General features: G+C 49.0%; 3 protein-coding genes across 11 annotated transcripts; 2 read left to right on the forward strand and 1 right to left on the reverse strand.

Annotated features, from left to right (window-relative positions):
- Positions 1-2,312: 2,312 nt before the first annotated feature.
- LOC130535672 (netrin-4-like) lies at positions 2,313-8,767 on the forward strand. Of its 2 annotated transcripts, XM_057050816.1 has the most exons (11): positions 2,313-2,561; positions 2,727-3,259; positions 4,086-4,358; positions 4,997-5,123; positions 5,312-5,500; positions 5,747-5,782; positions 5,936-6,143; positions 6,282-6,394; positions 6,530-6,598; positions 7,002-7,175; positions 7,474-8,767. In XM_057050816.1, exons 1-11 carry the CDS (start codon positions 2,501-2,503, stop codon positions 7,668-7,670), a joined length of 1,980 nt encoding a protein of 659 aa, XP_056906796.1. In that variant the 5' UTR covers positions 2,313-2,500; the 3' UTR covers positions 7,671-8,767. The 2 variants fall into 2 exon arrangements, with proteins under 2 accessions (XP_056906796.1, XP_056906797.1); XM_057050817.1 differs by lacking the exon at positions 5,747-5,782 and having other exon boundaries at positions 2,314-2,561.
- Positions 8,768-8,981: 214 nt separating this feature from the next.
- LOC130535674 (methionine aminopeptidase 2-like) lies at positions 8,982-14,881 on the reverse strand. 6 transcript variants are annotated; one of them, XM_057050820.1, is made up of 11 exons: positions 14,282-14,881; positions 13,456-13,563; positions 13,281-13,343; positions 13,077-13,179; positions 12,615-12,776; positions 12,227-12,408; positions 12,042-12,136; positions 11,831-11,927; positions 11,648-11,751; positions 9,751-9,866; positions 8,982-9,659 (listed from the first exon to the last, which is right to left on the reverse strand). In XM_057050820.1, exons 1-11 carry the CDS (start codon positions 14,451-14,453, stop codon positions 9,407-9,409), a joined length of 1,455 nt encoding a protein of 484 aa, XP_056906800.1. In that variant the 5' UTR covers positions 14,454-14,881; the 3' UTR covers positions 8,982-9,406. The 6 variants fall into 6 exon arrangements, with proteins under 6 accessions (XP_056906800.1, XP_056906798.1, XP_056906799.1 ...); XM_057050818.1 differs by having other exon boundaries at positions 13,456-13,581; XM_057050819.1 differs by having other exon boundaries at positions 13,456-13,566; positions 14,282-14,778.
- LOC130535671 (uncharacterized protein C3orf20-like) lies at positions 14,872-20,043 on the forward strand. 3 transcript variants are annotated; one of them, XM_057050814.1, is made up of 17 exons: positions 14,908-15,129; positions 15,221-15,297; positions 15,364-15,689; positions 15,786-15,839; positions 15,926-16,016; positions 16,102-16,302; positions 16,392-16,541; positions 16,621-16,741; positions 16,916-17,041; positions 17,121-17,216; positions 17,300-17,453; positions 17,769-17,913; positions 18,271-18,613; positions 18,709-18,825; positions 19,117-19,259; positions 19,381-19,436; positions 19,570-20,043. In XM_057050814.1, the coding sequence occupies exons 1-17, from the start codon at positions 15,070-15,072 to the stop codon at positions 19,647-19,649; spliced, it is 2,340 nt and encodes a 779-aa protein (XP_056906794.1). In that variant the 5' UTR covers positions 14,908-15,069; the 3' UTR covers positions 19,650-20,043. The 3 variants fall into 3 exon arrangements, with proteins under 3 accessions (XP_056906793.1, XP_056906795.1, XP_056906794.1); XM_057050813.1 differs by lacking the exon at positions 15,221-15,297 and having other exon boundaries at positions 14,872-15,129; XM_057050815.1 differs by lacking the exon at positions 15,221-15,297 and having other exon boundaries at positions 14,872-15,129; positions 17,318-17,453.
- The last annotated feature ends 417 nt before the right edge of the window (positions 20,044-20,460 follow it).

Consider the following 20,460-nt stretch of genomic DNA (forward strand, 5'->3'; position numbering starts at 1 on the left):
ATGTTGTGCACATTATAACATGAAGGCTTTAGCAGGGCAACAGTGATGTGACCCTGTTAGCGTCAAAATAGTCATTTAGCTGACTCAACAACACATTGTGATCACCCTCAACGTAATACTAACAGCAGTGTTTGTCTACAACCAGTAAATATCACAATTAAGTGACATAGCAGGTATCATTTTGTTCATGTTATTGGATCAGTGTAACGACCACCCTGAGACTTCTGTGTGCTTTCAAAGTTTCAATTTGTTTTTCAAATAGACAAGCCGTGGGTGTTTAATTTAATATATAATATTAATATTAACAAAATAAGAGGACAGGTAAATACTGAAAGGAAAAGTAATTTCTTTGCAAAAAAAAAACCCTGCTTGTTTTAATACAGCACGAGAGAGCCTTTAAAGTGTGTAATATTAAGAAGAGTGAGGGAATTTTCACTGTAAAATCCTCCTCTCTGGCTGCTATCATTTATCAGAGATAAAGGATGAACTCATGTCTGCTCCTTGTACAATATTAAATATGCACGACATTGTCAGATAACTATGAAAAACAGACACGTCGCCTGTCAGGCTTATATGAATGTGTCTGTGTCTGCTCTTAAAGCCACGCTTGTGCTCAGTCAGTTGGCTCCTTTTGCTGTTACACAAGAGAGCGTGTCAGGAGGTGAGAGCGCTATCAGGTGATAACATCAAGACTATACCGTCTGTCATACTAATTTAAACTGCCAGGGTTGGTGATAAATGGCACCTAGGGACTAATTTTTATATCAGACAGGCTCTGTTTCTTTTTTTAATTCCCTTTTATGGATCAAAACATCTGATGAGATGTGGGTGGGAGCTGTGTTATGGCTAGGAGAAATCAAACAGATAGCAGTGATAAACTTTATAAAGAAAAAAACTAAAAGAGGGTGTTTGGAACCTGTTGGTCTTCAGGCAAAAGCAGCTCGCCCAGGGCTCGTCTGGCCCAGCGTTGGGCTTTTATGGCAGATTACTTGCAAGTGTTAAAACAGTTCAGTGAGCCGAAAGGTACAAGGTGATGTGACAGCCTTGGGGGGGGGGGGCATCTCCTTTTACAGCGTGGAAATAAAGCAGAGGAGTGGCGGCGGAGGAACCCAGCCCCTGTGGTTGGATTGGGCCAGCTTGTGTCCAGCAGCCAACTCTTTAGTAGACAGGGGTAATTTAGCATCACAGGTGCTAATGATACATGCGCTAGCAAACAAAACACGCCGCTATTTGTAGCTCCACATTTTCCAGACATGTACATGAGACCGGTGTTATTCTTCTGAGCTGGAGCAACAGGGCCACACAGATCCGTATAAGATCTGCTCAATGGCCTTTGGAAGCTTACAGTACGGGAAAATATATCTTTCCATGAGGGAATCATCCCCAAAAACTTAAATTGGGCATCGAAAAACAGCTTCACATAGAGAGACTCCAAAGGAATTTGTCCTACCAGGGGAACAGACCAAGATTAGGCGTCCTTCCTGCAGCATTTTTCATTGCGACTGCTGGGATTTGAGGACCGAAGGACCATGAAAGCGGGGAGCAAAAAGAACAGGACAAGGGGCATTAGACCACATCCTGCATAAATCAACAGGAAACAACCCAGGCAAATCCAAACACACACACGGACCTGAACCCTGTCCCCTTTTTAAACTGTGACGAGAGTCGTAATATGCCAGGAATGTCCTGATCCGTCCGGATGCCTTAGGGAAGAGACTGAGAATGCTCTTGACCCCCCCCCCCCCCTTTTCTCTCTGGTATTCTTGCACACATGTAAGAGACGTGGTTCATATTTCAGGCTACAGTAGAACCAGATCATGTATTCAAAGGTAGGATGGCTGTCCGAACATTAAAGCTTTGGCGCCACATGAAAAGATCACCATGTTGTCATGTTGTCGCCACTGGCAAAGGAAGCCAGAGTATCACATACGGGATAAGGTGTCTTTTATTTTGTTCAGTTTAGGGTGGTGTCACGCTCAAAGTTTGATAAAATAAAAAAAGCAGCGGGAGGATTGTTCTGCTCAGGGATGTTTGACCTCTGGGCTCCAGGGCTGGAGAGGCAGGTGAAGAGTGCTAAGAGGAATGTTGCGCAATGACACATGTCAGACAGCACATAAAAAAAACCACAAGGATGGAGGAAAACGCATCCTGTGAGGGGAATAAAAACCCGTGAGAAATGTAAAAACATCAAACACTTTCACGAAGCATGCATACCAGGGTGGCTCCACATTCACGCTCCTTAAGGAAGGCAGATTTGGGGAATCGCTGTGGGAGGGACAACGGGAGGGTGGCGCTAACTCCTTCATATCTCCAAATGTCAATGAAGTCTCCACAACAAACGGAGGCCTGCTGGGATATGAGAGAGATGGAAGAAGTGGAGGTTGTTCGTCGGCTAAATGTTTCCGAGAGGGACGACAAAAAATTAGAGTTCTGACTGCTGTTATGAGTTTTCTCTGATAAGTTTTTTTTCTTTGTAAATCGCGGGTCCGAGTGCTTCAGGATGATATTTTGGGCTTTCCTTGTCATTGTTCCAGCGTGCGCAGCTTCCACCCCGTCATTCGGTGAGTTTTAACGCGTGAACTTGGACACGGCGTAAACGTGTGATGTTTACGCACCATTTTGGGATATGCAGTTCTGTGCGTCATGGATGAGGAAACCCCTTTCGTATTGGTCTCCGAGTGGAAAAACTGTGGTTAAAAGTAGGAAACTATTGTCTTCCCCTGCAGGTTCCAAGTCTAGCGGTCCAGACCCGGAGAACAGCTGCTCTGGACGAGCCTGCAACCCGCGCATGGGCAACTTGGCTCTGGGCAGAGTTCTCAGCACCCACTCAGTGTGCGGCTCCAACTTCTCCGAGCCCTACTGCTTCTACAAACAAGCCGTTACCCCCCGCACAAGGGGGGCCTGTTCCGCAGTAAAATGCAGCAAGTGCGACTCGGCTGTTCCCGGCCAGGCGCACCCGCCCTCAGCCATGAGCGACTCCTCTTTCCGCCACCCGAACACTTGGTGGCAGTCCGCAGAGGGGGTCAAAGAGGAGACGCTCCGGGTGGACCTGGAGACGGAGTTCCTCTTCACGCACTTGATCGTGGTGTTCCGCTCGCCCAGGCCGGCCGCCATGGTTCTGGAGCGCTCCCAGGACCGGGGGCGCACATGGGAGACCCTCAGGTATTTTGCCAGGGACTGTCAGGGGATGTTCGGCCTGGCAGAAGGGTCAGCCTGCACCTCAAAGTATTCAGGTGCTTTCCCTTGTTCCAGAGGAGAGGTGAGTTCAGCACAGGTTTGCTTTATTGTAAATTTATCTCCTTTTTCCCACGTTTGACCCTAACTTGGCAGTTTTAATGATCTAAATCTGAGAGTGGCCACATGAAAACATGCTACCAGAATCTCCATCTGCTCCCTCCTTGTTGTCTGTTTACTGGCTGCAGGATGCTGATAGCACACGAGCCGTTGAGCAAACACTCCAGAAAGCTTTTGTAAACCATAACTCCTCTGATGGGCCCTTTCTTGTGGGGCCAGCCCTGCTCTGGCAGAATATCAGTGTTCACTTCTGATGTTGCCTCAAAGCATTTTTTAGGACAGGCTGTATCATCACAGCAGAGGTCAACAGGCTGTTCATTAATCATCACTGAGGGGACACAAAGAGGAGGCAGACTAGCCGCTGTTCATCTTCCAGAATATCTCTGATCGCATTGGGAGGTTCTGCTTAAACGTCTGAAGGAATATACGAGTGTGACTGATCTCATAATTGCAGCGTGTGGAAGCTCCTCACCCTTCATAATTAGAGTCTTTGTCGCTGAGCGTGCAAATCCTTCTAACGTTGTCTGAAAATGTAAAAGAGCTTCGACGATAAGGCCCCTGTCAACTTTCCTCCTGCACCAGTGGGCCAACGTGGACGGCGTAGAGAGGATGCAGATGTGCCTTTTCAAAAACCAAACGATGTGTTTATTGTCCATGTGTGGATCAGAGCATCCAAGCTTAATGTATCACAATAAGAACCTTTTTACACCGGAGCTACTGATACCATCTGGCTGTCAGTCTGAGAATGGAACATCTGATTTGTGACGGAAACGTTTAACTCCAATCTCCAGGTGATCTACCGAGCTTTGCCACCCTCAAACAAGATGGATCCCTTTGGACCGGCCGCCCAGCACCAGCTGATGGTCACCAACCTGAGAGTCCGTCTCCTGCGGCGCCAGCCTTGTCCGTGTCGCACGAAGCACCCCAGCGCCGCCGCGCTCCCCACAGAGCATTACGCCATCTATGATTTTATCGTGAAAGGCAGTTGCCTGTGTAACGGACATGCTGACCAGTGTGTGCCGGCGCGGGGCTACAAGCCCGGCCCGGAGAAGGCCGACAACATGGTGAGTGGTTCCATCCCAGGATTCGTGAACATACAAAGCTCCCAGCTGCACAGGAACTTGCACAGTCTCACTGGAGAAGTTGTGGGTGTTGTTCCCAGCGCTCCCTTTACTCAGCTGTGTGCAGGTATGGGATGCTAAAGCTAGAGGCTGCAGTAAAGACTGGATATTAGACCGCAGCTTTACCCACCATTACAGGGATTTAAGGCTGTGGAAAGCCCTCATTAAAGTCCCGGGCCTAATGCTTTAATGATCCAGTCTCTGCTGTGTTATTGTCTTCGCTGAAAATATAGAATACAAACATTTGTTTAACCCCAGCACGGTGCAAGAGGGTGTGGGCACGTTCGATGGGCAGTAATAAGCTGCCCACTGTGGCTGTGGTATGATGTAACACAACGTTATGCACGTCACGTGCAAAAGCAGCAATGCAGCCACAAGTTTATGATGGGGTAATATTGTTTTAATCCTTTACAATCATCCTCCCATTAAAATGTGTTAAATAGCAGCCAGGTGGGTAATCGCAGAATCAGCAGGGCTTTTTATTAAAGTCCCTCTGGTGAAAAACACATTAAAACATGTACTTTTGTGTTAAAATCCTAGCTGTTAAACTGCTAGACACGTGTTTTCTGTCTGAACGGCAGGTCCACGGCACGTGCGTGTGCAGGCACAACACCGCCGGTGACCACTGCGAGCGCTGCGCACCTCTCTACAACGACCGCCCGTGGCAGGCGGCCAACGGCATTATCGGGACGCCGCACGAGTGCCAGAGTGAGTGATGGGGTGAATGAGTCAAACGCAAAGGCGGGACACACAGCATGACGGCGTATCTTGAAAATGGATTTAGTCCAATAAATCAGGCGTGACCTTTTACCCGCCTCGGCGTGATGAATGAAAGGGCGGCCGACGCGTCACAAGGACGTTGAAAGCTTTGTCTCTCTGTGTCCACCTCGACCTAGAGTGCAAGTGCAACGGCCTCGCCAGGAGCTGCCACTTCAGCCGCGGACTGTGGCTGGCAACGGGACGGCGGAGCGGCGGCGTGTGTGACGACTGCCGCCACAACACGGAGGGCCGCCACTGTCAGAACTGCAGGAAGGGCTTCTTCAGAGACCCCGGCCTCCCGAAAACCTCCCCTGACTCCTGCAAACGTAAGGCCCTCAAACCCGCCGGTATCGCTCCGCGTTAAGTCTGTTTGCCCGCCGAATAATTAACGAGGACGGTTGGTAATTGGGCCCACGCATCGGATCTAAGATGGTTCCAGTCGGGGCCTCCCCAGGAACGAGGAGGCTGCTCTGTTTTGGAATGCGACTGTCCTTGCAAACAATGGTGGAATTTCCCACGGACCATGCAAACACATTTTTCCCATTCTTGCCCCCCCTTTTTTTCTTCTGTAGAACAAACATTTTATGGAGGAGAGGTCGTGACAGAAGGTCAGAGAGGGAAGAGCCCACAGCTGTGTTATGGACTGATGTGATGTGTGTTACAGGGAGACCTTTATCGGTCCCTCCGTTGGAAACTTTTTGATCTTTAACTCTGTTCTTGCACAAATGTTAAAATGCTCGCCGCGTCGCTCTGCTCTGCAGCTTGTTCCTGCCACCCCCTGGGCTCTGCCCTCTCAGGAGGCAGCCCTCTGTGTGACCCCAGCAGCGGGGAGTGCACTTGTAAGCCCGGTGTCGGAGGCGCCCGCTGTGACAGCTGCATGCTGGGATACTGGGGGCTTCACGAATACGGCTGCCGTCCTTGTGACTGCACGGGGGACTGTGACCCCTACACCGGTGACTGCATTTCTGGGTGAGAGCCAAGGCTTCACGCCACGTCCGCATGTGCTCATGCTTGAGTAAAGTGAGGTGTCGTTGAGGTGGAGTGCATTCTGGGTGATTAGCGCTAAGTGCTGCTCTGCTCCTTATCGGTTTTTCCTCTGCGGCACAGCTCAGTCGTGGACGTCTCCCGCGCAGCCGCTGGCCACACGAGGCTCAGCAGCAACGGCAGCGATGTGGCGCTCTTTAGGGCAGAGGAGCTTTTCTCTGCACTGCACCACTCCGGTAAGTCACAGGTCACCTCACACTCAATATACTTCACCTCATTAACCCGCGGCTGCAGGTGTCTTCATCCGGGGATGCCGACAGCGGCATCGAGCGTTTTATGGGAACGCCATTAATCAAGTTTTATGTTCCCAGAGAGGTGCGAGTGTGCGGAAGCGACCCTCGGCAGCCCCAAACGCTTCTGTGCCGCAGAGTACGACTACGGTGAGAGCAGCTGCCTTTCAGTTTCCCTCATCAGATTTTTATAGAGGTCACATTTTCAAACAAACTCAGATTGTCATATTCAAAGTGTAACTTCCGAGGAATAACGTAAAATAAAGATAATGTATATAGTGAAAGATTAGGCTGAGAATATATAATCTAGCAAAGCCAGAGTTTACCCTGGATTGTATAATTCCAACTCCCCCCCCCCACCTTGAAAAGCCTTGAAGAGTTCCAGGAGCACATTCTTGAGCCTCTCTGCCACCTAACTCACCAATTTGGATGATTAACATTGGAGTTCCCCCTTCATGTCAAAGTCTTTGGAATGCGTGATTACGTATAAAGTCACCACTGACACCGTTGTTCTTATCATTGTTTTCACTACTTCCTTCTAATTCTCCGGCAGTGCTGGTGGCAAAAGTGATGTCCGCTCATGATAAAGGCTCCCACGCGGAAGTGGAAGTCAAAGTCAAGAAAGTCTTCTACCAGAGCCCCCGGATGAAGATCAGGAGGGGCAGCATCACTCTGTACCCGGAGTCCTGGACTGACCGAGGCTGCACTTGTCCCATCCTCAACCCAGGTCAGCTGCTGCCATCTTTCCTGAGTTACATTCATGACTTACTACTGCTTTAGCTTAATTAGTCGCTGCGCCTGCTGACAATGTGCCGACTCTGTGCCAGTAAAACAAGGCTTTGAGTGAGGGCCGCTCACGAGCATCGCTCATCCAGAGGGGACGTTTTTACAGCCTAAAGATTCACCTCCTGTTATGAGATCCTTTCAACCGAGCCTCAATGGCACAACCGCGCACTTGCTTTTTACACCTGGATTTCCTGTGATTTTTAAAGAATTCCCGGTTCTGTTCTGCTCTTTTTCTTCAGGATCTGAGTATGTCGTGGCGGGTCATGAGGACTGGAAAACAGGCCGGCCGGTAGTCAACACCAAGAGCCTGGTTAAACCGTGGAGGTCAAGCCTGGGACTCAAATTCCTCCACATCCTCAGAAAGGACTGCGGTCATCGGTGGGGCAAAGGAGACAAGAGTGGAGGAGCGGGTCACACAGTTGGTGGAGGGGTGTGAAAACCGAAGAGACTGACTGAGGCGGCGGAAAGAGCACGCTGCAATTTTTCTGCTTCCGAAGAGGAATCCAGAAACCTGAGAACGATCCGCAGCGCTCCGGTGGCCGAGCTGTCCTGCTCTAATCAAAAATCCTGCTTTCCATCATGTAAATATGTCCGCATGATTCTTTAATATTGCACTAAGAGTGGAGCAGCCAAAATAAGCAGTCCCCAACAGGATGCAGGGAAATTAAATATACAGGTGAAGCGCGGAGCCGTTTGGGGTTTAAGCGGAGCTGCTGGCTGAAGGAACGCCAGTCATAACAATCTGGACAGGGAAAAACGATGTTTCCATTCCTGTGTTATTGCACCATCTGATCAGAATTCCTTGCAGGTCATAAAGGACGAAGAGTTAAGTGTTGAAACAATGTTTTCTTTTTTAACGCGAAACCTCGCAGAGGCTGAATAATCAACATCGCTCTGCAGAGAATCAGAAGGAATTCCTGCGTGTGTCTGGGACGAGCAGGTCACAACAAGTAAATCCTCGGCTGGGGAGGGGTTGGGGGGTGGTGGGGTTGAAGAAAACGGGGGAGGAAACGCAGGGTCTGGTGTGGACTGCGCTCCAGTCTCGGAGTCAGGTGGAGGAAATTCTGCTTCCATCAGAGGAGGATTCGCTGGAGAAGGGCTCTCTGAACCCGACCCAGCAGGACCCAGAGAGGCCGACGGGGAGGGGGAGAGCGGACTGTCATAACGTATGCTTCTGTTTTTGATCGGTGACTCCTGCTGCCCCAAAATAAATATGTATTAAAAGGCCGAGCGTTCACTGACATCACATCCAGCATCCGCAGGCTGCTTTTGAAGCGAGTTAAGAATAGCCTTGTTCCGCTGCCTCCAAGGAGAAGGACAAGCTCTACGTTGGGAAACGATGCATTCCTCAAACAAGACGTCACAGCCCACGTCCTTGTCCCAAAGACTTTTCCAAAACAAGAGAAAATCTGCTGGTTTTCCCTGTAAAGGACAGAGAATGGTCAGGAGTGCATGAATGTTCACACTGATGTGCTATTTGTAGTATTTTCTGTGTCCTTGCTTGTTTCCCCACATAAACTATTATAAACTGTATGACTTTACTTTAAATCTGCACTGGGAAAAGGAATTTTCAAAGCGTGAGACTAAGCCAAATGAGCCAAATTTGTCTCAGTGGAACGTTCAGTATCAGAGGTGAGTGAACGGTGATTAACCCGCGCTTTAATGCCGCCCTCCTTTGGCTACAACAGAGAAATACACTCCAATGTGCTTAATTTATTTACACAAACTCAGCCCAGAAGCATATCAGTGCAAGTCTTATAACAATTTATTTCTTATAAAAGTGCCTGAAATTAAAATACAGCAAACAAATGTAGAAATATAAATATTTAACAGCAGTTACTTGTCCATAAAGGTCAAGGCAACGAAGCGTAGCTTAGTCGGGAGAAAAAGGATGATTTTTGCATATATTTTTGGAATATCACCCAGAAGCATAGGAATAAAACAAACATCTAGAACTACATTGGTTTTAAAGATATGCCCTTTGTCTAGTGGTTCTACCCTTTTTGGAAACAAAAGAAAAAAACAAAACGCAGCCATTTTAATTGCTTTCGGTAGAACAATTGATTACCTATCGGTACATAAGCATTGGAAATTCGGGCCCTAATTGCATCGCCAATGGTCAGCAGAGGAAGCGGGTCCTCTGGTTCGCCTTGAGTTTTTTTTTGCACATGCTCAATAGTCTTCTCCCCGGCTCACCACCTCCTTGTAGGTGGGCCTGAGTAGGATGGTGTGCTCGTACTGGGCGGTGTAGCTGCCCTTAATGTCGCAGAGAGGCGGGTACGGGTCGATGATGCCAAGGTCGCACAGATTCTTCAGAGCCATCAGGTACTTGCTCTCGCCCAGGCGGTCCAACCAGCGGCGGCAGAACGCCAAGGTGCCAAAGTTCTCATTGATGACGTTCAGCAGATGTTTAGCCCTGGGAAGTCTGCAGCACAGAGTCAGAGGGGGAGCGGTGGGTACGTAAGCGAACGTGCACGCAGTCGTTGGGAAGCGTGGGAGCAGAAAACGCACAATACCGTATAGGTACGTGTCCAACGTTGAAGTTCTTCATGTAATGAGAGCACTCCATGTCGTCGTGCACCGCACCTCTTCCTGTGCTGCCGAACGTTTCGATGGCGTAGACGTCGCCTTCCTGAGAAACAACACGCACACCTGACACAAAGCTGCATTTCTACACGTTTCTTTAGGGTTTGATGGGAGCCGTGCAAGACAAAAATAGTCCTCGGGAGGGCCGATTGGCTTTCTTATTAAATTATCACTTCATTTCCCTGGCCTGAAGCTGATTTATTACTGTATGTATAAAACAAACCGCACTCTGAGGCTGTTTATGCACAGCCGTGCAGTTGACAGAGCACTTTGTCGCATGGTACGTAAACACCCGAAGGTCAAACTCAGGGAAAGCGTTCAGGTATTTGTTCTCTTGTGTTGCTGAATTTGATTTGGAATACAGAGTCTCTGTGTTGAGCAGAAATGTCTTTGGGGTGTAAAATATCAGCAAAACATTACGTAATATTATTAGACTTTAGTGTGAAAATGCATTGTTCATGCATGAATCCTTGAGGGCCGTAATCAGCGACATGACAGTGACCTTGACAATGAGAGAGATATTCCCTCATCTTGTGTCCTGTGAATTATATTGTGCTTAAAGCCAAAGCCTAAAATCCCATTCTTTTGTTTTAAAGGACGTTTGGGTCTTTCAGTAGTTGCGCCTCGCGCGAGCCGACTGGATTCATCGGCATTTTGTGTCTCTATCAGCGAATGCCTGTTGTCAGAGTGCCGGTGGTATTAGCTGATAAGGCTGCGACACCCTCTCTGCACCGATAATCAGTCAAAGTGCTCGCAGCCCTGTGGCACGCCCAGCTGTCACGCCGGCTCACAAAGAGGGTAATAGCTCTGTTACACCAACACACATCAGCTAAAAACACAAGAAAAACTGCCCCATCAGCAGCACCGTCGCCCCCCACTCTATTGAAGAAATCAGGTGGAGAGCTTGACGCCGCAAATTGCCAATTAAAATGCATCGCTCCCTCCAACACGTGCGGCGTGCAGGTATGCGCTCGCGCGAGAAGAAAGTCGGTGCAAAGTCACGCTTTTTTTTTTGTTCAAAGCAGTGCTGCCGTGTTAAAGGCTCAAGTGGAGGGATGGAGCATAAATGTGGGCTGTTAATCAATTTGGAGGGGAATAAAAATCCTATTACAAGACTAATTAAAATCTGTTAGAACCAAGAAGTGGAGGACTCCTCCACACCCTGCTGTAAGCTAAACCAGACACAAGGTCTTCCAATTACACCCAAGAATTAAAACTTCATAAGCAAAGCTGAGCCACTGATGGGTGCAGACACTTCGGGAAATAGAAACGCACCTACCAATACGTGCACACGTGACATTAAACGTAACGTTTAATCTTAAAAAACCCTCCCACCCCTCTCCAGTCACGCCAAGGGTCACGTCCTTGGCAAGCGAGAGGAAACCTGAGTATGTGAAGGAAATCCCTGCAGACACGATGACAACATGTAAACGCAACAGGAAGACACCAGAGCCTGGACTCAAACCTTCCTCCCGCGACACAGTTGGAAAATACAAAAGGTCAAGAGGTCAAGCTGTTCAATGACCCAAATCAACATTCTGGCTCTGATTCTGATGCTGACATGAACTTTCTGCATTTGCAGGGGTTTTCTCACAGTCCAAACACCTGTCATTGACTCTAAATTGCTCCGCGCATGTGAGTAAATAGTGTGTGTGTGTGTGTGTGTGTGTGTGTGTGTGTGTGTGTGTGCAGCGAACTGGGAAACTATCCCTGGTGTATTCCTGCCTGGAGGTGCCGGGATAGACTCCAGCACCCTCCTGACCCTGATTAGGAATAAATAGAGTTTTACCAGAAGATGGATGGAGTTATATTCATTGTGGCGCTAACCTCCATCCTGGTGGCCTCGCCTCCTTTGACAATGGGGACCGTCTTCCCTGAGTGTATCCTGTACTGCCCGATGGAGTGGCCGTTCAGATTCCTGATTGGTTTCACTGGAAAGAAAACACAACGTAAACACAAATCACCCAGGAAGTGACGCCACCGTTGAGGAACAGATGACAAATGTCTCACCTTGATACGTTTTCCCGTCTATCTCCACCTCGTAAGACTCCATGACCTCCTGAATGGTCTCGCCAACATCGCACAGGCGCACATCAATCCCGGCAAACTGTGTTTCAGAAGGGTCACGTGTGTTTTGTCACCTAATTAGCATTTTGTCGTCGTTTTTAGCAATCAGGACTCGCTCTACACAGCCAGTGCTGCAGCGGAGAGGAGCTGTTACCTTAATGCCAGTGTTGGTTGCGTCTCTCACAGCTTCTAGCAGGCCGTCAAACTTTGGATTGAAAGTGACGGTGAAGGCACAGTCGATGATTCGACCTGAAATACAGGCGGGCGTCCCTCTCAATCACAGTCCTCATGCAATGGTTATTTAACGGCGTCCTTGAGGCTGTGCACCAAGGCTCTTACCGTTGATGTGAGTTCCAAAGTCAATCTTGCAGACGTCGTCGTAGCGCAGCACAGTGGGGTCTCCCGCGTTGGGGGTGTAGTGGGCAGCGCAGTGGTTGATGGAGCAGCCGGTGGGGAAGGCCAGGCCGGCCTTGAGCCCGTTCTCTTTGATGAGCCTCCGGGAGCAGTCCTCCAGCTTCTCACTGCAGAGAGCATCGCAGAGAATTGGCAGGAAGAATGAGGCTCTGGTCCGGGGACCCCGGAGAGGAGTTTCCTGCAGCGTTAGCTTGCTGGCTGGCAGGCAGCGCTGTTGAAACCGTGTCAAATTTCTGCACCAAACGAGCCCTGGCAGGTCTGGGCAGGTCGGCCCATTAAGAGAAAAGGGCCAACAGTTGCGTGCGTCTCTCACCAGATGTCAATCATGGTCATCCCTGGTTTGATCCAGCTCCGGACGTACGCGCGGACCTGCCGGTGCGCCTCGGCCGCCTGCCTGAAATCGTTCCACATTTCCTCGTTGGCCCCGTCCAGCGCCCGCTTCTCTTCGCTGGTGGTCCGCCACGCTGCGCTGCGCCTGGTTGGGGGGGGGGGGGGGCACAGGCGTCCCACAGAGAAGAGGTACTCCTTATTTTAGCATGATGCAAATATTTCTAAGGCTGATGATGACGCACATCACCGAGCGGCGTTGCAACGCCTCCTAACCTCAGAACTCTAACCAACAAGAGGAAAAGAGCCACTAAACAGCTTTTATTGTCAAGCGTAAAAAGGTTCAAAGCAGAGCCCTAAATGGAACCTAAACATGTTACAAAGCGGAAGATTACTGCTGCATCGGCAGGACGGTGGGGAGGTCACACACACACGCACACACACACACCCGTCTTTCGATGGTGGATATTCACACTCCTCTCCTTTTGGAAAGTCTCCACTGGGATAGAGCTCACAAATAGGGATGGAGGGAGGGTCAGTTTGTCCCTTCGCTGTGGCCCAGATAGAGAGAAGCAGGGAGAAACAGGAGTTAGTGCAAGCGATCGTGGGTGAATGTAAAATGTTCCTCTCGGGTTTCCCCGAAATGCCTTACATCCCTTCTTCTTTTTCCTTTTCTTCTTGGTCTTTACGGCCGAGTTCTCTCCCTCATCCCCATCTGTTGAAAGCGCCATTACTTTCATTAGTTGTGAGGTGAGAGATCCGGAGGCAGCTCCAAGTCTCATCGTGCTGCAGACATGACACAGGTCCTGCAGATGATGAGGGCTTACCTTCTTCTCCATCCTCCCTCTCCTTGTCCTCCAGCGTTTGCCGCTCCAACAGTTTCGCGACATCACCCTCACCTCCGGCGTCTCCGTTGCCCTCCGCCACGTTCGCCTCTGCTGCAAAGTCACACACTGTCATGCATGTGCCGGCAAACATGCATGGCACGGCACGCGTGCACATGCGGTGGCACACACGTGCACACACAGAGAGGGGCAGGTTGTGAGCGTCTCAGTGTCCAGAAAGTGCCTCCTCCGGGGTTCAAGTTGGACAGGACCGTGTGTTAATCCTTTTCTATACCTCAGTCGTCAATATCCTCAAGGGCATATGTACCATGCAGCATTATGGCACCTTCAGAGGCTGAGCTCACGGGAAGGTTCAAGAAGTCAAGCTTTCGTCACATTGTTACATGAGATTCAGCTATCAGCCGTCCTCTTATATAGTTTTTAAAACGCTATTTTGCAGTGGTTTGACATCTTATTGTGCCCAATTAGTGCAGACTTGTGTTACATAACTTCATAGGGGATGAATGGATGGAACATATTTCTAGATTAAAAACTCACATTTTATTCTCGCCACATCTGCAAATGCATGCTCTTAATCAGCTTTGATATGAAATTCCGCCTCTCGGACACTAATCCCGTATCCAGCTGAGCGCCCTCAGCTCCCAGTTGGGACATCTGGACGCCAGCATCTTCTGACAGGTTGAAAAGTGTCCCGTCCCGCATTGTTAACGCTCACATTCTGGCCCGAACGGCACCACGTCGGGGCAGTTAATCGCTATTTTCTCACCGACCCCCCCCCCACATCACACCGCGATGGCACGAATCTCACCTGGCGCGGAGTTCTTATTCCGCTTCTTCTTTCTTCTTTTCTTCTTGGCTGATTCCGCCGCGTCGTCTTTTTCTTCCTTCAAGTCGTCCCCGCTGAGAAGTTGATTCTTGGGTCCGTGCTGTGGATGATGTAGCTCCGCCATGATCACCGACTTAGAGATGAAGTGACGCATAAGCTGCTGAGAGCCTCCAGTGGTCAAACCCAAAAAGAAAAAAAAAACGCGCAGGGGGACGCGGAGCCAGTGAGGAGTTATCAAACCATCTCTGTGCAACACTTTGACCGGAGGGAAGACAAACCTGCCCGTCTCTCGTAAAGAGTGAAGACTTTACTCTCCTTTCTGTGTCTTCTTTATGTGCAGGGACACAGATGTGAGTGGTGCTCGCTTGTGTCACCGTTGTGTCCCGGTACATGGCCTGGAAACACTGCGGGAATCATCACTTTCCCTGTCAGGTTCCCGGTGGGATGGAACAGATTCGAAAAATCGGGATTTTTAAATGAAAGGTTAAGCGGGGGGGGGGGGGGTCGGTGTGATCCATCTGATTAAAAAAGACAAACAGACCCTATCTAGATACAATTATATTGATCTTCTTTTCAGGGGCGTGCACGGTGCCACAGGTCCCCTTGACATCGTCATGATGGGTTTAGTGCAGGTGGAGCGCATCAAAGCCCCTTAATTGACTCTCCGATCCTTTGATGGTGAAACGTTATTTGACCGAGGGCAGGCGAGCACGGGCGGGAACACATCCGCGTGCGTTTCATAGGTGCGTGAACGTCGACAAATATCCACCATGGACTCTACTGGTGCGCCGAAAAACACCCCAAGTAAGCCGGTGTATTTTTTTGACCAGGTGAGTCCAACACTGATGCATTATTACATTATATATATATATTTTAAAAGGAATTATCAAGCTACGTCGTTTCTTTTCGCGGCCCTTTAAGCGGGATCAGACTAAAAAGACCAGGGACATTTCCTATTTCATCTTGACAAACGAGGGCTCGCAGTTAGGAGACAGCAGGTGAGTGTTGTCCTCGGGTCTTCGAGAGGTTTCACCCAGGTAAATAACGTCACCTTCCCTTTAAAGTCTGCAGACAGAAACCAGTGAGGATGTCGGTGAGGCGCTGTGCGTGCGGCGTGCGGGTGACGCGGAACCTTCGAACCTCCTCCATCGGGACGTTTTGGACGTCTACAAACGTGACGCCCCCCAGCTTTTAAACGAGCTGTCTCTCGTTCTATCAAAGCTCGAGGGGCCATCTCCTCAAGGGATCGCGAATATTCTGGATTGCACCTGGGAGGATTTGACTGCAGGGGCGCTGGTGAGCAGTCGAGCTCTGACCTTAAAGTCTGCGGAGCCTGTGCGGAAAGCACCTCCGAACCCAGAAACCCCGAAAAAACACACTCCCATCCAAGGTAATATGCTAATTTTCTTCCAAATGATACAAATATTTTAACAGGAAAGAAAACATTCCAGCCTTGCAGGTTACTGACAATATTCCCACATTCCAGAACCCCCCAAAGGTGCAACCTTCTCCTTGTTGCAGAGGAGCCATAAGCATCCAGGTCAGGCGTGGAGCTGAAGCGTGGTGACGCTGATCCCGCTGCTTCCGTGTCTCTCTGCCTCAGCCTTGACGCTCCCTGTGTTTCAGGTTGGATCACCCAGCCTTCCTCTGATGAGCCTGACTGGATCCGGTCGTGTCAGAGGGCGATGGAGGTCCTGCGGATCACGCGAAATCCTATGTGGGGAGCTTTTGTGTGCATATGAACTCACCCATATATGTCCTTTTGTGTCTTAGTATCCCCAAATGATTCTGTTCTCAAATAGGAAAATTAAAATAACGATTGAGGACCTAAATGAGCACCTCGTTTGCCATTATTATGATGAAAAGGCGGAAGTGCGCAGGAGTTCTGAGAGGAGAGCGCTTCCCCCCGGCACCATGCCTGCAGCCCTGCGATCAAAGCCCGTGGACTTGCCAGCAGAGCGGAAATTCCACTACAAGTTCAGCGACGGCTCCTCGTTTATATAGTATTTGGATTTATTTTTAAATAAATAAAAGTGCCCTTTTTGCGGGTACGGTGTCACTGCAGCTGATGTCGTGACCTTTAACCTTTCAGCTACCCTTCTGGCCGTATGGCGGTCTGCCACAGCTGCTCGGCTCTGCCCTGTGGAGGCTTCTACACTAACGTGTTCAGTGACGAGGGCCGTCCCGCTATTCTGGCCACCGTCACGCCGTTTGGACACGGGTCTGTCACGGATCTGTCCAGGTGGGCCTAGCAAGTCTACCTTTTACTATAAGTGGATCTGTTATTATAGTATAATCAAAGCTTCTGTGTGATATTCCAGCGGCACCGTTTCAGCCATGTGGGACCAGGAAGGTGGATTTAAGAGTGACCAGCATGGAATCCTAACTAAAGAGTGGAGGTGGCTGACGGGAGTCACGCAGATGGAGAGGATTGTTCTACAAGTACGTCCACAGGCCTATTTCACTGCTCATTTACGTTCTTCCTCATGGTTGGTGCAGTTGCCTCACAGCATGAAGTCTGCTGGTCCTCCATGTCCTCCCTGGCCCCTGCTGGGATCGACTGGAGCACCCAACTTCAGCCCCAGTTACCTTTATAAACACGTATATCTCCTGCAGGTGTCCGATCAGATCTCCGTGATGCTCCGCAGTGGCACTTCGGCCACACTCATGTTCAGGTGGAACAAGAGCCGGGCTGATATCCTCCTTCCTGTCGTGGCTACGCGTTACCAGCCAGAGGCCAGAGTGGGTGGGAATTCAGGAAGGAGATGCTGAGAAAATAAGCTGCCATTGTAATTTGTGGTCCTCTCCTTGTGCTGTTGAGGCTTGTTTGAAGACTGACATGAGGTTTATCTCTGCTACTGCTCGAGAACTGAGGAAGAAGCAAAGATCCAGCACTCTGGACCCTAAAAGGAAGAAGGTTCCCTTTTAAGACACTCATAAAAGGATCAACAGTGCCTGCATCTCTTCTGACATGATGTAGTCCACCGTGGTGTTTGACAGGTGTCTGCGTCCTTCCAGGAAAACCCCCAGGAGGAGCCAGAGGGCCTCGAACAATGGAGACAAGGGGGGGTCTCTGCCAGAAAGGTGAAGAGGCTTCGGCAGCGGGTCCAAAACATTTTGGGCGACTGGTTGGATTATTATCGCAGAGCCACAGGTATCTCACACCTCTCGTTTGGTTCGTTTCATGGACCCAGACGTCATGTTTCTCAGCCCTTTAGGGCCACCGCACAATCTGAAGGTGGGCTTTCAGGTGGGGTCTGTGGGCATCGGCCAAAGTGACCACCTGTTTTCCTTGCTTTCTGCTTTTTCAACCTTGAGACGCTGTATACTGCATATGCGCCTTCACACACAGACACACACCCTTATGCACACGTACACAAACTCTCACAAAAGTCTCCGTGTGTGCCTGATGTCATGCATGAGGATCTTGTTGTTCTTTGCATTTCTGAGTGACCTCTGTCTCCTTCAGGGATCAGATGTCCCAACCTGATCAGGATGCCAGATGCCCGGCTGAGGAACCAGGTGAGGAGAGCAGTACAGGAAGCTGATCCGTCCTTTCTGAGTACACATGAGCATGCGGACATTAAACCCGCCCAGGACAAAGGGCTGTTAAGGTAAACAAAGGACCAGAGCTGTTTTAAAAATAATAAAAAGGCAGATATGATGCCATTAATGCGTTTGCACAGTCTGAATTACGTTAACCGATTGCTAGCTTCAATGTTTATATTTACACTGCCCACTTCTGGAAAAAGCATGAATCTGCAGTACAAACCAGTGATTTATGTGTTACTATCGACTAGTGATTGATTTGAGTACCATATACCGGTATGTGTCAACGATGATGTCACTCTGAAGGGGTCCAGTATTATCCGTCGCAACTTTAGGCTGGACTATAATTCCTCTATGTTAACATGAATGAGTGAGATGTTGAAGAAATACATTATTATTATACATCATCTTCACTCCACCAGGCCAGAGATTATGTCAGTGAGTCCAGTTTTGCAGTGCTCTGCTGTTCCGCTGCTGTTCAAATCCTCCCCCTCCTGCGCGGCGTGCCCTGTTTTGCTGAGAGCTGCTTTGCGGGGTGAAGGAGGGCACCGACGATGCTGCTGTAGCGCTACAGTGATGCCCGTGGTGACAGACCTGGAGTATGATGCTCTTATCATGGGCCAGCCTCCCCAAAGTCATCAGATCCTGGTGGTGTGTGTGACTCCGCCATGCCAGCCCGTCGGCACGTGTCCGGAGTTTGACCTGGATGTGCTGGATCAGCTTTACGGGGGGATGAACTTGCACAGAACAACGCCGTGCACTCAGGTGCAAATGCTCTTTCCCCGCAGGATTTTGTTAACCCTGCATCTACGATCGCTCTCCCATCTTATCGCTTTAATAATTCTGCTAATTTATATTAGTGCCATCTGGATTCATTTCGCCTGGTGAGGTATGAGATGCCAACAAGGATGTTCGGCGGGGGCTTAGAGACTTTACTGCTTCATCGGCGCCATAATGCTGCTCCTGGGATGTTCCTGGTGAGTAGAAACTGCAGGCTGCAGCCTCGGCTGGGCGCATGTTGTCGTGCGTCCACTAGGTGGCAGCAGCGCCAACAGCGAGCTAGTGCGTGAGAAAGATTGGCGGAAAACTAAGAAATTAACCAAAGTATGACCGATATAGCTTAGTGCTCTTGCAATGCCTAACACACAAACTGCAACTTCCTGTACTGTGAAATCTAAATATAGCATCATGACTGACATGCCTTAACCATTCTAAACAATACAGGTCACACATCTGCAGGTATTAACATTTTCCTTCCAATTGTGCAGATGTATATCCACGGACAGCTGCTGTTTCTTGGCTTCGTATTCAATGCCCACCACCGCACAGCGAAAGATCTTCTGAAGGAAATCTGCAGAGTCAGAGGGGACTACCGATCGGGTCTGCGTCTGCCTGCAGACTACAAGTACAGGTACCGTTTATGCAGACTGATCATTTCACTTCATGTATTCTACTGCAAATATAGACTTGATAAAATCCTTTCAATATGTTCATATTTTCTCTTCCTGTGTTTTTTTTCCTGTCCTTTTCAGTGATCCAGTCCACACTTCAGCAGCCACAGTTGCTGACAGGCCACATACAAGAACAGGTCTTTGTTCTTTAATGACTTATAAACAGAGATATTTAAATGTCTGAGATATTACCACGGTGGAATTGATGACAGTCGAGAAATTGAAAACTGTGCTCGTCCACTCATTCACTCTTCCACCTCGTCTCTGCAGAATCTGCACCTGACCCTGAAATCCTTCGTGCTTCAAATCTCCTTCATCCTGTCCCCGAAGACTCACCTTCTGGCCTCTGAGACTAAAACCACTTGGGCCAGTTGTTTCCAGGTTGTTTTGGTGGGGGTTTCTAGATTTGCTGATAACTGCGCCAACGTCCACCGAAGCTACAACCAATACTGAGCTCGCTCTGGCTTCCTCCTCTGTTTAATTGAACTTTCAATTAATGAACGAGTCTGCTGTCTTTATTGAAACAGAGTATTTCCTTAAAATGTCATAAGCGAAACTATTGTGTCAGAATGACGAATAAGACTAGAGAGTCCTGTTTTTGCACCTATCACACATCAGTTTTTTTTCTGAGATTAAATATAATCAGATGTCAAAGCTCAAACTGTTGTTTCCTGGTATAGAAAAATCCTAAACACGTCCACGGAGTGTCTGTGTGACAAACATGAGTAGCAGCACAATAAATGTATTCATTCTATTTTTATTGCACTTTATCCCAAAAGCATACGTGAAAAAACCTCTGTTCCCCCTCCCTTAACCGAGAGGTGAGTTAGCGATGGGGCAATTTCCCTACTGCCAAACTTCCAATGTGTCAGAAATAGCACCACTAAAGTGCTGTTTGCTAACTTTTGCTTCCTCAAACACATTTAGCTCTCTGGTAATGAGTTCATTGGCTACGTCATTAGGTCATAACTGTGGTGGTAATATTAGCATTGATGATGAGTGCAGATAATGTGCTTATGTAAGTGGAAAATTGTTGTGCGCTGAAGAGCAGAATATCAACACAGGTAACAAAAAGATATATCCATTTTTATACCATGGATTTTAATATCTTGACTTAGATGTAACTTGAATTCTGCTACAAATCGATTGTGTTTTTGCCTG

Source organism: Takifugu flavidus, chromosome 13 (genome assembly GCF_003711565.1).
Source record: "Takifugu flavidus isolate HTHZ2018 chromosome 13, ASM371156v2, whole genome shotgun sequence".
NCBI lineage: Eukaryota > Metazoa > Chordata > Actinopteri > Tetraodontiformes > Tetraodontidae > Takifugu > Takifugu flavidus.

What these genes read in the sequence shown, in the direction of transcription:
- LOC130535672 (XM_057050816.1), top strand. Translation starts at nt 2,501, where the DNA reads ATGATATTTTGGGCTTTCCTTGTCATTGTTCCAGCGTGCGCAGCTTCC. An exon ending in GACGCCGCACGAGTGCCAGA is followed by an intron (nt 5,124 to 5,311) that starts GTGAGTGATGGG and finishes ACCTCGACCTAG; the next exon opens with AGTGCAAGTGCAACGGCCTC. An exon ending in TTGTCCCATCCTCAACCCAG is followed by an intron (nt 7,176 to 7,473) that starts GTCAGCTGCTGC and finishes CTTTTTCTTCAG; the next exon opens with GATCTGAGTATGTCGTGGCG.
- LOC130535674 (XM_057050818.1), bottom strand. Translation starts at nt 14,453, where the DNA reads ATGCGTCACTTCATCTCTAAGTCGGTGATCATGGCGGAGCTACATCAT. An exon ending in CTTTGGAACTCACATCAACG is followed by an intron (nt 12,137 to 12,226) that starts GTAAGAGCCTTG and finishes CCTGTATTTCAG; the next exon opens with GTCGAATCATCGACTGTGCC. An exon ending in GTTGGACACGTACCTATACG is followed by an intron (nt 9,660 to 9,750) that starts GTATTGTGCGTT and finishes TCTGTGCTGCAG; the next exon opens with ACTTCCCAGGGCTAAACATC.
- LOC130535671 (XM_057050813.1), top strand. Translation starts at nt 14,975, where the DNA reads ATGGTGAAACGTTATTTGACCGAGGGCAGGCGAGCACGGGCGGGAACA. An exon ending in GAGGAGCCATAAGCATCCAG is followed by an intron (nt 15,840 to 15,925) that starts GTCAGGCGTGGA and finishes CCTGTGTTTCAG; the next exon opens with GTTGGATCACCCAGCCTTCC. An exon ending in TGGACCCTAAAAGGAAGAAG is followed by an intron (nt 17,217 to 17,299) that starts GTTCCCTTTTAA and finishes GGTGTTTGACAG; the next exon opens with GTGTCTGCGTCCTTCCAGGA.